Source organism: Salmo salar, chromosome 03 (assembly GCF_965601325.2).
Source record: "Salmo salar chromosome 03, fSalSal1, whole genome shotgun sequence".
Lineage (NCBI taxonomy): Eukaryota > Metazoa > Chordata > Actinopteri > Salmoniformes > Salmonidae > Salmo > Salmo salar.
Window position 1 is genome coordinate 4,208,721 of NC_138293.1, and position 14,996 is coordinate 4,223,716.

General features: G+C 46.3%; 1 protein-coding gene across 3 annotated transcripts in view; it reads left to right on the top strand.

Moving 5' to 3' along the window:
• Positions 1-14,996, top strand: part of LOC106596607 (microtubule cross-linking factor 1) — a 131,659-nt gene that overhangs the window by 60,692 nt on the left and 55,971 nt on the right. For all 3 annotated transcript variants that reach the window (XM_045714418.2, XM_045714419.2, XM_045714420.2), the window contains exons 4-7: positions 3,568-3,627; positions 5,111-5,386; positions 7,812-8,213; positions 9,891-10,646. In XM_045714418.2, coding sequence (XP_045570374.2) covers positions 3,568-3,627; positions 5,111-5,386; positions 7,812-8,213; positions 9,891-10,646 — 1,494 coding nt within the window. The remainder of the gene's footprint in view (positions 1-3,567; positions 3,628-5,110; positions 5,387-7,811; positions 8,214-9,890; positions 10,647-14,996) is intronic.

Sequence of the window (14,996 nt, forward strand, 5' to 3'; positions counted from 1 at the left end):
GGTTTGGGTTCTATTCTAGTCATTGGAGAGGAAGCAGGCTGATGTGGGTTCTATTCTAGTCATTGGAGAGGAAGCAGGCTGGTTTGGGTTCTATTCTAGTCATTGGAGAGGAAGCAGGCTGGTTTGGGTTCTATTCTAGTCATTGGGGAGGAAGCAGGCTGGTTTGTGTTCTATTCTAGTCATTGGAGAGGAAGCAGGCTGGTTTTGGTTTTATTCTAGTCATTGGAGAAGAAGCAGGCTGGTTTGGGTTTTATTCTAGTCATTGGAGAGGAAGCAGGCTGGTTTGGGTTCTATTCTTGTCCTAGGAGAGGAAGCAGGCTGGTTTGCGTTCTATTGTAGTCATTGGAGAGGAAGCAGGCTGATTTGGATTCTATTCTAGTGATTAGAGAGGAAGCAGGCAGGTTTGTGTTCTATTCTAGTCATTGGGGAGGAAGCAGGCTGGTTTGGGTTCTATTGTAGTCATTGGAGAGGAAGCAGGCTGATTTGGATTCTATTCTAGTGATTAGAGAGGAAGCAGGCAGGTTTGTGTTCTATTCTAGTCATTGGGGAGGAAGCAGGCTGGTTTGGGTTCTATTCTAGCCATTGGAGAGGAAGCAGGCTGGTTTGGGTTCTATTCTAGCCATTGGGGAGGAAGCAGGCTGGTTTGGGTTCTATTCTAGCCATTGGAGAGGAAGCAGGCTGGTTTGGGTTCTATTCTAGCCATTGGAGAGGAAGCAGGCTGGTTTGGGATTCTAGTCATTGGAGAGGAAGCAGGCTGGTTTGGGTTCTATTGTAGTCATTGGAGAGGAAGCAGGCTGGTTTGGGTTCTATTCTAGTCATTGGATAGGAAGCAGGCAGGTTTGTGTTCTATTCTTGTGATTGGAGAGAAAGCAGGCAGGTTTGGGTTTTATTCTAGTGATTAGAGAGGAAGCAGGCTGGTTTGGGTTCTATTCCAGTCATTGGAGAGGAAGCAGGCTGGTTTGGGTTCTATCCTGCATTGGAGAGGAAGCAGGCTGGTTTGGGTACTGTTCTAGTCATTGGAGAGGAAGCAGGCTGGTGGGTTTATTCTAGCATTGGGAGGAAGCAGGCTGGTTTGGTTCTATTCTAGTGATTAGAGAGGAAGCAGACTGGTTTGGGTTCTATCCTAGTCATTGGGGAGGAAGCAGGCTGGTTTGGGTTCTATTCTAGCCATTGGAGAGGAAGCAGGCTGGTTTGGGTTCTATTCTAGTCATTGGGGAGGAAGCAGGCTGGTTTGTGTTCTATTCTAGTGATTAGAGAGGAAGCAGACTGGTTTGTGTTCTATTCTAGTCATTGGGGAGGAAGCAGGCTGGTTTGTGTTCTATTCTAGTCATTGGGGAGGAAGCAGGCTGGTTTGGGTTCTATTCTAGCCATTGGAGAGGAAGCAGGCTGGTTTGGGTTCTATTCTAGCCATTGGAGAGGAAGCAGGCTGGTTTGGGTTCTATTCTAGTGATTAGAGAGGAAGCAGACTGGTTTGTGTTCTATTCTAGTCATTGGGGAGGAAGCAGGCTGGTTTGGGTTCTATTCTAGCCATTGGAGAGGAAGCAGGCTGGTTTGGGTTCTATTCTAGCCATTGGAGAGGAAGCATGCTGGTTTGGGTTCTATTCTAGTCATTGGACTTGCTTGTACTTGTTCTGTGTATGTAGGCTGTCATAGTGGTTGGAGACTTACCTCAGCGTTTTGTAGCCTCGGTGATGTAATGTCAGCCTTTGGTGAGAGCGTGTTTTCACAGCACTACAGTACACCTGTAGCCTTCATGTATGTGAGACTACCTCTGCCAAGAGGTCCAAGCTTTAATGGCACAGATGGTAGCACACTCACCCTGTAAGTATAAGGTCGCTGGTTCAAGCCCTGTATAGCTAGTACGCTATAGGAATCATAGTTAAATAGCCTAGCTAGTACGCTATAGGAATCATAGTTAAATAGCCTTGCTGGGATAGCTAGTACGCTATGGGAACCATAGTTAAATAGCCTAGCTGGGATAGCTAGTACGCTATAGGAACCATAGTTAAATAGCCTAGCTGGGATAGCTAGTACGCTATAGGAACCATAGTTAAATAGCCTAGCTGGGATAGCTAGTACGCTATAGGAACCATAGTTAAATAGCCTAGCTAGTACGCTATAGGAACCATAGTTAAATAGCCTAGCTGGGATAGCTAGTACTCTATAGGAACCATAGTTAAATAGCCTAGCTGGGATAGCTAGTACGCTATAGGAACCATAGTTAAATAGCCTAGCTGGGATAGCTAGTACTCTATAGGAACCATAGTTAAATAGCCTAGCTGGGATAGCTAGTACGCTATAGGAACCATAGTTAAATAGCCTAGCTGGGATAGCTAGTACGCTATAGGAACCATAGTTAAATAGCCTAGCTGGGATAGCTAGTACGCTATAGGAACCATAGTTAAATAGCCTAGCTGGGATAGCTAGTACGCTATAGGAACCATAGATGGCCAGCCAGGTGAAAAAGACTGAGACCTCGTTACAGTTGGACAAGGACAGACCTTGACTCACTCACTTCCTGTTCTCAGTTTATGTTGGGGAACCCACTTTGTTACATCAGCATAACATGGGAGTAAACACAGGACAGAGGGGGCAACGTGTGTGTGTGTGTGTGTGTGTGTGTGTGTGTGTGTGTGTGTGTGTGTGTGTGTGTGTGTGTGTGTGTGTGTGTGTGTGTGTGTGTGTGTGTGTGTGTGTGTGTGTGTGTGTGTGTGTGTGTGTGTGTGTGGCATATTTGGATGTCCACACCAAGAGAGCAGTGGATTTGAAGTTGAATGGGTTTATCTGGCAGGGTTGCCAATCAGTCAGTGAAAACACTAAGCTATCGTGCAGAAGGACATTTGATCCTGGCTTTGCTTCGCTGTGATGCAGAGCTCGTTAGAACACATTTCAAATGTCAGATATAAACAGACAGGCAGACAGACAGGCAGGCAAATGCTCAGGACAGGCTATTATGGAAATGTGGTGTGTGTCGAGTCAGAAACAGAATAGGATGTCTGTCTGTCTGTCTGTCTGTCTGTCACAGTGGTTGTCAGTCTCTCGTGTCTGTTGGTCTATCTGCCTGTCTGTGTTTGTTGCTCTGTCTGTCTGTCTGTCTGTCTGTCTGTCTCTCTGTCGGTCAGTCTCTCTGTCGGTCAGTCTGTCTGTCTGTCTGTCTGTCTGGCTGGCTGGCTGGCTGGCTGGCTGGCTGGCTGGCTGGCTGGCTGTACATACGTACTTTGGGCACAACATGTCTTCCAACCTGAGGAAGACCCGGATGAGAAAGTATATGAGTTTGTTGTTAATCCACCCCATTCCCAGCATCAGTGAAATATTTGCAACGTCCATATCTCCTCCACACTCTCCATAGAAACAGGGCTTTGCCCACAGATTTACCCTGTTTGCCAGGGTTAGAGGTCCCGAGCCTGTTCTATTTATTCTACTTCTATAATTACATGTGTTCTGTCAAAAAAAGGAAAAGTGTTTTGAAGATTGAAGCAGTATAAATCATTGTCCCCACCTTGTCCTAGTTATTGTACGTAGCCATTGTTGTCCTCTGATATTTGTGTTTTCTCTTCCTTCTCACAGACTGGTACTCGGCGGAGAGGAAGCAGGGAAACATTTAGGGACAAGAAGTCTCTGAACCAGGTAGGGGGCTTCTATTACACATTATGTCATCTCTGAACCAGGTAGGAGGCTTCTATTACACATTATGTAATCTCTGAACCAGGTAGGAGGCTTCTATTACACATTATGTCATCTCTGAACCAGGTAGGAGGCTTCTATTACACATTATGTCATCTCTGAACCAGGTAGGAGGCTTCTATTACACATTATGTCATCTCTGAACCAGGTAGGAGGCTTCTATTACACATTATGTCCTCTCTGAACCAGGTAGGAGGCTTCTATTACACATTATGTCATCTCTGAACCAGGTAGGAGGCTTCTATTACACATTATGTCCTCTCTGAACCAGGTAGGCTTCTATTACACATTATGTCATCTCTGAACCAGGTAGGAGGCTTCTATTACACATTATGTCATCTCTGAACCAGGTAGGCTTCTATTACACATTATGTCATCTCTGAACCAGGTAGGAGACTTCTATTACACATTATGTCCTCTCTGAACCAGGTAGGCTTCTATTACACATTATGTCATCTCTGAACCAGGTAGGAGACTTCTATTACACATTATGTCCTCTCTGAACCAGGTAGGCTTCTATTACACATTATGTCATCTCTGAACCAGGTAGGAGGCTTCTATTACACATTATTTCATCTCTGAACAAGGTAGGAGACTTATATTACACATTATGTCATCTCTGAACCAGGTAGCAGGCTTCTATCACACGTTATATCACATAAAGCCAATTTGATTTCAGAATGAGCGTACACTAATGACATCCTCCTCCTCCCCCTCTTCCTCCTCCTCCTCCCCCTCTTCCTTCCCCCTCCTCCCCTCCTCCCTCTTCCTCTCCCTCTTCCTCCTCCTCTCCCCCCTCCTCCCCCTCATCTCTCTTCCTCCTCCCTCCTCCCCTCCTCTCTCTTCCTCCTCCTCCTCCCCCTCTTCCTCCTCCCTCCTCCCCTCCTCCCTCTTCCTCTCCCTCTTCCTCCTCCTCTCCCCCCTCCTCCCCCTCATCTCTCTTCCTCCTCCCTCCTCCCCTCCTCTCTCTTCCTCCTCCCCTCCTCCCTCTTCCTCTCCATCTTCCTCCCCCTCCTCTCCCCCCTACTCCTCCTCCTCCCCTCCCTTCCCTCCTACTCCTCCCTCATCCTCCCCCCTACTCCTCCTAATTCCCCTCCCCCCTACTCCTCCTCCTCCTCTCCCCCTCCTCCCTCCACCTCCTCCTCTCCCCCCTACTCCTCCTCCTCCCCTCCCCCCCTACTCCTCCTCCTCCCCTCCCTTCCCTCCTACTCCTCCCTCTTCCTCCCCCTACTCCTCCTCCTCCCCTCCCCCCTACTCCTCCTCCTCCTCTCCCCCTCCTCCCTCCTCCTCCTCCTCTCCCCCCTACTCCTCCTCCTCCCCTCCCCCCTACTCCTCCTCCTCCTCTCCCCCTCCTCCCTCTTCCTCCCCCCCTACTCCTCCTCCTCCCCTCCCCCCCTACTCCTCCTCCTCCCCCTCCCCTTCACAGGAGGACAGTGCAGATCTCAGGTGTCAGCTGCAGTTCTCTAAGGAAGAATCTACCCTCATGCGTAACAAGATGGCCAAGCTGGGGAAGGAGAAGGACAAGCTAGAGCAGGAGATCCAGCAGTATAAGTCAGTCTACGGGGACGTGGACAGCCCTCTACCCCTGGCAGAGCTTGCAGGTGGTGGGCCCCACAGCACCAGGGAGGCCGAGCTACGGCTCAGGCTCAAACTGGTGGAGGAAGAAGCGAATATTCTTGGGAGGAAGATTGTAGAGCTGGAGGTGAGTGGCCTGAGTCTTTTAACCCTGGGTGTGTCTCAGGTCCCTATCCACTACTATAGACCAGGTCCCTATCCACTACTATAGACCAGGTCCCTATCCACTACTATAGACCAGGTCCCTATCCACTACTATAGACCAGGTCCCTATCCACTACTATAGACCAGGTCCCTATCCACTACTATAGACCAGGTCCCTATCCACTACTATAGACCAGGTCCCTATCCACTACTATAGACCAGGTCCCTATCCACTACTATAGACCAGGTCCCTATCCACTACTATAGACCAGGTCCCTATCCACTACTATAGACCAGGTCCCTATCCACTACTATAGACCAGGTCCCTATCCACTACTATAGACCAGGTCCCTATCTACTACTATAGACCAGGTCCCTATCCACTACTATAGACCAGGTCCCTATCCACTACTATAGACCAGGTCCCTATCCACTACTATAGACCAGGTCCCTATCCACTACTATAGACCAGGTCCCTATCCACTACTATAGACCAGGTCCCTATCCACTACTATAGACCAGGTCCCTATCCACTACTATAGACCAGGTCCCTATCCACTACTATAGACCAGGTCCCTATCCACTACTATAGACCAGGTCCCTATCCACTACTATAGACCAGGTCCCTATCCACTACTATAGACCAGGTCCCTATCCACTACTATAGACCAGGTCCCTATCTACTACTATAGACCAGGTCCCTATCCACTACTATAGACCAGGTCCCTATCCACTACTATAGACCAGGTCCCTATCCACTACTATAGACCAGGTCCCTATCTACTACTATAGACCAGGTCCCTATCCACTACTATAGACCAGGTCCCTATCTACTACTATAGACCAGGTCCCTATCCACTACTATAGACCAGGTCCCTATCCACTACTATAGACCAGGTCCCTATCCACTACTATAGACCAGGTCCCTATCCACTACTATAGACCAGGTCCCTATCCACTACTATAGACCAGGTCCCTATCTACTACTATAGACCAGGTCCCTATCCACTACTATAGACCAGGTCCCTATCCACTACTATAGACCAGGTCCCTATCCACTACTATAGACCAGGTCCCTATCCACTACTATAGACCAGGTCCCTATCCACTACTATAGACCAGGTCCCTATCCACTACTATAGACCAGGTCCCTATCCACTACTATAGACCAGGTCCCTATCCACTACTATAGACCAGGTCCCTATCCACTACTATAGACCAGGTCCCTATCCACTACTATAGACCAGGTCCCTATCCACTACTATAGACCAGGTCCCTATCCACTACTATAGACCAGGTCCCTATCCACTACTATAGACCAGGTCCCTATCCACTACTATAGACCAGGTCCCTATCCACTACTATAGACCAGGTCCCTATCCACTACTATAGACCAGGTCCCTATCCACTACTATAGACCAGGTCCCTATCCACTACTATAGACCAGGTCCCTATCCACTACTATAGACCAGGTCCCTATCCACTACTATAGACCAGGTCCCTATCCACTACTATAGACCAGGTCCCTATCCACTACTATAGACCAGGTCCCTATCCACTACTATAGACCAGGTCCCTATCCACTACTATAGACCAGGTCCCTATCCACTACTATAGACCAGGTCCCTATCCACTACTATAGACCAGGTCCCTATCCACTACTATAGACCAGGTCCCTATCCACTACTATAGACCAGGTCCCTATCCACTACTATAGACCAGGTCCCTATCCACTACTATAGACCAGGTCCCTATCCACTACTATAGACCAGGTCCCTATCCACTACTATAGACCAGGTCCCTATCTATTACTATAGACCAGGTCCCTATCCACTACTATAGACCAGGTCCCTATCCACTACTATAGACCAGGTCCCTATCCACTACTATAGACCAGGTCCCTATCCACTACTATAGACCAGGTCCCTATCCACTACTATAGACCAGGTCCCTATACACTACTATAGACCAGGTCCCTATCCACTACTATAGACCAGGTCCCTATCTACTACTATAGACCAGGTCCCTATCCACTACTATAGACCAGGTCCCTATCCACTACTATAGACCAGGTCCCTATCCACTACTATAGACCAGGTCCCTATCCACTACTATAGACCAGGTCCCTATCTATTACTATAGACCAGGTCCCTATCCACTACTATAGACCAGGTCCCTATCCACTACTATAGACCAGGTCCCTATCCACTACTATAGACCAGGTCCCTATACACTACTATAGACCAGGTCCCTATCCACTATTATAGACCAGGGCCCAGGTTTAGGTCAAAGTAGTGCACTACATAAGGAATAGGGTGCTATTGTCTTTTGTTTCCCCTTCCTGCAGTACTTTGATTTCTTCCTGTAAATAAAGATCGCTTCCTAATCATTGTGTTCATTATTATCAGGTGGAGAACCGAGGCCTGAGGGCTGAGAACGAGGACATCCGCTGCCAGTACGAGAGGGACTGTTTCGGCCGGGAGCCCTTCAGCAGCATGCCCTCCTCCCCGTACAGCGGAGACGCTCTGGAGTCAGCCGGGGAGCTGCGACGCCACCTACAGTTTGTAGAGGAAGAGGCAGAACTTCTCCGGCGGTCCATCTCGGAGATCGAGGACCACAACAAGCAGCTGATCTCGGAACTGAACCGCTTTAAGTTCGGCCCGAGAGACGAGGAAGGCGAGGTCGGAGTGATGATGATGATGAAGTCCGGCAATGGGAGTAACGGTGGAGGCGGTAATAACGGAAGCGGTGTGGTGATGATAGAGGAGCTGAAGGCAGCCAGGATGCAGATAAATGAGCTCAGTGGGAAGGTGAGGCAGCATGGACTACAGTACCCATAATGCTCTATGTGAGGCAGCATGATGGACTACAGTACCCATAATGCTCTGTGTGAGGCAGCATGATGGACTACAGTACCCATAATGCTCTATGCGAGGCAGCATGATGGACTACAGTACCCATAATGCTCTGTGTGAGGCAGCATGATGGACTACAGTATCCATAATGAGGTGTGAGGCAGCGTGATGGACTACAGTACCCATAAAGCTCTGTGTGAGGCAGCATGATGGACTACAGTACCCATAAGGTTCTGTGTGAGGCAGCATGATGGACTACAGTACCCATAAGGTTCTGTGTGAGGCAGCATGATGGACTACAGTACCCATAAGGTTCTGTGTGAGGCAGCATGATGGACTACAGTACCCATAAGGTTCTGTGTGAAGCAGCATGTTGGACTACAGTACCCATAAGGTTCTGTGTGAGGCAGCAAGATGGACTACAGTACCCATAATGCTCTATTAGTGTATCTGGTTTTATCTCTGCCTGCATCCTAAATGGCACTCTTTTCCCTTTAAAGTGCATTACTGTTGACCCAAGCCCTTTGGGTTCTGGTAAGAAGGTGTGCACTACAAAAGGAATAGGGTACCATTCAGGACGTTCCTCAAGCTAACATAATGTTGACCCGTCTCTGAAGCTAACATAATGTTGACCCGTCTCTGAAGCTAACATAATGTTGACACGTCTCTGAAGCTAACAGAATGTTGACCCGTCTCTGAAGCTAACAGAATGTTGACCCGTCTCTGAAGCTAACATAATGTTGACCCGTCTCTGAAGCTAACATAATGTTGACCCGTCTCTGAAGCTAACAGAATGTTGACCCGTCTCTGAAGCTAACATAATGTTGACCCGTCTCTGAAGCTAACAGAATGTTGACCCGTCTCTGAAGCTAACATAATGTTGACTTGTCACTAAAGCTAACATAATGTTGACTTGTCTCTGAAGCTAACATAATGTTGACTTGTCTCTGAAGCTAACAGAATGTTGACCCGTCTCTGAAGCTAACATAATGTTGACCCGTCTCTGAAGCTAACATAATGTTGACCCGTCTCTGAAGCTAACATAATGTTGACCCGTCTCTGAAGCTAACATAATGTTGACCCGTCACTAAAGCTATCACAATATTGACCCGTCTCTGAAGCTAACATAATGGTGACTTGTCTCTGAAGCTAACATAATGTTGACTTGTCTCTAAAGCTTTCATAATGTTGACTTGTCTCTAAAGCTAACATAATGTTGACTTGTCTCTGAAGCTAACATAATGTTGACTTGTCTCTAAAGCTTTCATAATGTTGACTTGTCTCTAAAGCTAACATAATGTTGACTTGTCTCTGAAGCTAACATAATGTTGACTTGTCTCTGAAGCTAACATAATGTTGACTTGTCTCTGAAGCTAACATAATGTTGACTTGTCTCTAAAGCTTTCATAATGTTGACTTGTCTCTAAAGCTTTCATAATGTTGACTTGTCTCTGAAGCTAACATAATGTTGACTTGTCTCTAAAGCTAACATAATGTTGACTTGTCTCTGAAGCTAACATAATGTTGACTTGTCTCTGAAGCTAACATAATGTTGACTTGTCTCTAAAGCTTTCATAATGTTGACTTGTCTCTAAAGCTTTCATAATGGTGTCTCGTGTCCTCATCATCTAGGTGATGAAGCTGCAGTATGAGAACCGAGTCCTGATGTCCAACGTTCAGCGCTGTGACCTGGCCCAACACCTGGGCCTCCGTACCGGCTACCCGCGGGACAGCGATGCAGACAGCGACACCGGGCACCGCGACACTGCAGAGGAGGAAGAAACAGGGAGGCTCCTCTTACTTCACCCCAAGAGGGAGGGGCCTGTCGGTGGCGAGAGTGACTCGGAGGACCTCTTCGAGAAGACCACCACGACATCGGGGATTGGAACTCACAAGCCCTCGGACGAGCTCAGCGGGCTCAGCGCCACCGAACTATCTAATCGTAGGCGAGAAGACCGCGAGACGTTCACGAATGTCAAACGAGAAGCAGAGCGCCTTGGGAAGACCGTAGATCGTCTCATTAGCGACACGGACAGTCTGATCTATGAGGGCAAGATTTTAGTAACAGGAGGGGACAGTTTGAGTCTGGCTCTGGAAGGGTTTAAAGAAGACACCACCCGCCTCCCCGATCCCAAACCAGACTCACAGGTCTTGGACACTATCAACACCCGTATGAAGGCCTTCCGCACAGAGCTCCATATCTTCATGGAGAAGGTGGATCACCTGGGAGAGGGCCTGAGGGAGAGGGGAGGTGACCGGGATCGGGGAGACGACCTGTCACCCTTGCCCAACCTCACAGAGTCCAGTAGCTTCCTGTCTGGGGTCACCTCCATGTCACGAGACTCGCCCATCGGCACCCTGGGACGCGACCTGGTCACAGATTTCCAGGTAAGGAATGGGATAAAACTCCTCCGACTTTTGACCTGTATCTGTCTCTATCCAGGGGTGCGGCCGAAATGGCACCCTATTCACTACGTAGAGCTCTACCTTTGACCAGACACTTCAGGCTTACTTTACTTCACAGTGATTTAAACATTATTTTTATTAATTGAGCCTTTATTTAACTAGGCGAGTCAGTTAAGAACAAATTCTTATTTTACAATGACGTCCTACCTTGGACAAACCCGGACGACGCTGGGCCAATTGTGCGCCGCTCTATGGGACTCCCAATCACGGCCTGGATGTGATACAACATTCGTCAATGGCCTATTCTCCTTATAGGGGCCAAGCGCTGAAGCCAAGTAAAGTCAATCCTGAAGGCTCTGGTGAAAGGTAGTGTACTACATGCGGGGCAGATGTTTTGGGCTCCCGAGTGTCACAACGGTCTAAAGGCACTGCAGTCCCTGCTTCGTATCCAGGCTGCATCACATCCGTCCGTGATTGGGAGTCCCATAGGGCGGTGCACAATTGGCCCAGCGTCGTCCGGGTTTGGCCGGGGTAGGCCGTCATTGTAAATAAGAATTTGTTCTTGACTGACTTGCCTAGTTAAATAAAGGTAAAACATTTTTTTTAAAGAATAAAAAATGTTCTCCATCTCACTCGGTTCGGGCTGGTAGCACAAGTTAAAAGCCCAATGGGCCCTGGTCAAAGTAGTGCACTACATAGGGAATATGGAGCCCTATGGGTCCTGGTCAAAGTAGTGTCCTACATAGGGAAAAGGGTGCCATTTGTGTTACAGTACTGTCTGTACTGTATGTTACGTTGTCTGTCTCCTTGCTACATCTAAACATCAACCCCCTGGCTGCATCAATCAGTTAGTATGTCTTCTCAATCAGTTAGTATGTCTTCTCAATCAGTTAGTATGTCTTCTCAATCAGTTAGTATGTCTTATCAATCAGTTAGTATGTCTTCTCAATCAGTTAGTATGTCTTATCAATCTGTTAGTATGTCTTATAAATCTGTTAGTATGTCTTCTCAATCAGTTAGTATGTCTTATCAATCAGTTAGTATGTCTTATCAATCAGTTAGTATGTCTTATCAATCTGTTAGTATGTCTTATCAATCTGTTAGTATGTCTTCTCAATCAGTTAGTATGTCTTATCAATCAGTTAGTATGTCTTATCAATCTGTTAGTATGTCTTATCAATCAGTTAGCATGTCTTCTCAATCAGTTAGTTATGTCTTCTCAATCAGTTAGTTATGTCTTATCAATCAGTTAGTGTGTCTTCTCAATCAGTTAGTTATTTCTTCTCAATCAGTTAGTATGTCTTCTCAATCAGTTAGTATGTCTTCTCAATCAGTTAGTATGTTTAGTTATGTCTTCTCAATCAGTTAGTTATGTCTTATCAATCAGTTAGTATGTCTTATCAATCAGTTAGTATGTCTTCTCAATCAGTTAGTATGTCTTCTCAATCAGTTAGTATGTCTTATCAATCAGTTAGTATGTCTTCTCAATCAGTTAGTATGTCTTCTCAATCAGTTAGTATGTCTTCTCAATCAGTTAGTTATGTCTTCTCAATCAGTTAGTATGTCTTATCAATCAGTTAGTTATGTCTTCTCAATCAGTTAGTATGTCTTCTCAGTATGTCTTATCAATCAGTTAGTTATGTCTTCTCAATCAGTTAGTTATGTCTTCTCAATCAGTTAGTATGTCTTATCAATCAGTTAGTTATGTCTTCTCAATCAGTTAGTATGTCTTATCAATCAGTTTAAGAATGCCTGCCTGTAGCGGCAAGTAGTCATTATGGAAAACATAGTTAAACCGATATTGATATTATTTCATGACATTCTGATTTATACATTAAGACATTATGACACCAGGAAACAAATATAAATGTTGAAGTAATGAATCTGTCAGACAGAACACAACCTGACTTTAAACAGCAGTGAGGAATAGGCACCCTACTCAATGTATAGGGCACTACTTTTGACCAGAGCCGTGAGGGTGAATTGGGTGCCATTTCAGACGTCGCACAGATTCACGGACGGGAGCGGTATAAAACGCCAAGGGGAGTCTGTATAAATGGTAGAGTCCATTACTACTGGATGTAAACAGTATAAAACCTCAAGGGGAGTCTGTAGAAATGGTAGAGTCCATTACTACTGGATGTAAACAGTATAAAACCCCAAGGGGAGTCTGTATAAATGGTAGAGTCCATTACTACTGGATGTAAACAGTATAAAACCTCAAGGGGAGTCTGTATAAATGGTAGAGTCCATTACTACTGGATGTAAACAGTATAAAACCCCAAGGGGAGTCTGTATAAATGGTAGAGTCCATTACTACTGGATGTAAACAGTATAAAACCTCAAGGGGAGTCTGTAGAAATGGTAGAGTCCATTACTACTGGATGTAAACAGTATAAAACCTCAAGGGGAGTCTGTAGAAATGGTAGAGTCCATTACTACTGGATGTAAACAGTATAAAACCTCAAGGGGAGTCTGTATAAATGGTAGAGTCCATTACTACTGGATGTAAACAGTATAAAACTCACCCAAGTGAGCAGTCATTAGCAGAGCCATTCCCAGCCTCTAAATGTGATGCTAATGCAGCGTAGCGTGTCAAATACACAAAACCATTCATTATAGCTAGTGTGGGCTTGCGTCTGAAATGGCACCCTATTCCCTGTGTAGTGCACTAGATTTGACCAGAGCCAATCAGACCGCTGGTCAAAAGTAGTGCACTTATATAGGGAATAGGGTGCCATTTGGGACAGAGTACCCATGTCTGGACAGCTTTATCAGAAGACTACCCACTCAGAACACAAGTCATGTTTATTTTAAACTCTCTTTCACATTAGTCCCAGGTTCAACACACTATGTGAGACAAAAACCAAACAAACGGCCCACTACACCCCTACATGACACATGTACAGAAAGTCCATAGAGCCCCTCTGTTTGAATGCAACACTAGATCAGTAAAGACCAAGCAGGAACCAGAGATGGTGACACCTTGGCTGCGTTTACACAGGTAGCCCAATTCAGATGTATTTATTTTATATTCACACTAATTGGTCTTTTGACCAATCAGATAAGATCTGGTGTGAAAAGATGTGATGTGATTGGTGAGAAGACCAATTAGTGGGAGAAAAAAAAATATCTGAATTTTTCTGCCTGTGTAAACACGGCCCTGTAGATCAATGTTACCCGTCCATTGATTGGGGTTCCTAGCCCAGTACTAATAATCATGGATTTGGTGATTAGCTGTTTAGTTAAATTAGGTGTGTTAGTGCTGGGCTTAAACACACTTGGTGTCCTCAGAGATGGACTGAGAAACACAGGACAACCAAACGACCAGCAGAGGTCCCACAGCAGTGCCTGTCCCACCTTGAGCCACCCAGCACCACCACCCACCCCACCTTCTCCTGTCCCCATTCACCATCCCTCACACCCTCTTTCAGCGCTGCGTCCGCATACCCATACGCACATGCACCCCCTGCCCACGAAATGGCAACCTGCCGACTTGATCCATCGCCCTGACCTGTACCCACATGCAGATGCCTGCTTCGACTCAGTGGGGAGAGGCAGCTTCTTCCATATGGTTTTTTCCCCACAATTAATCAACCAATCAATCAAAGTCAGAATTAGGAGTTGCCTGTGGAAGAACCTTGCCGGTCACTTCGCCTTCCGTCCGCTGCGTTGTCCTCCACCACTGGTGCGGCTGTTTGAGACAGCATGTTAATAAACTGTTTGCTCTTTACACCATGATTGGTCCTCTTGGAATTGTTCCATGAATACATTTTTATTACATATTTAATTATCTTTTGAAACTGGACGGGGATAATACCTGTGCCACTGCTTTAGTCCGTTTGCCTGTAGAATCATAATTATGGTTAGGATGGGTGGGGCGTACTGTTACTCAGCTAACAGCTACAAATAAACAAACGTTCTCACAAGCATGGAGGATATGGTTTGCCTTCTACTCAAAGAAAACAAGATAAAGTTAAAGTCAAGTAGAATGATAAAGTCTAATAAAGAGTCACGTTTAACAGCGGTAAAACCGTTAAAAGTGTAATGTGAAAAATAACGGCATTGAACGCGTGTAGAGTTTTTTTGCTACTGCATGGCTGGTGGCGTGCTAGCTAATCTATCTGCAGTCTGCTGTGGTATCTATCAGCTGGTGGTATGCTAGCTAATCTATCTGCAGTCTGCTGTGGTATCTATCAGCTGGTGGTATGCTAGCTAATCTATCTGCAGTCTGCTGTGGTATCTATCAGCTGGTGGTATGCTAGCTAATCTATCTGCAGTCTGCTGTGGTATCTATCAGCTGGTGGTATGCTAGCTAATCTATCTGCAGTC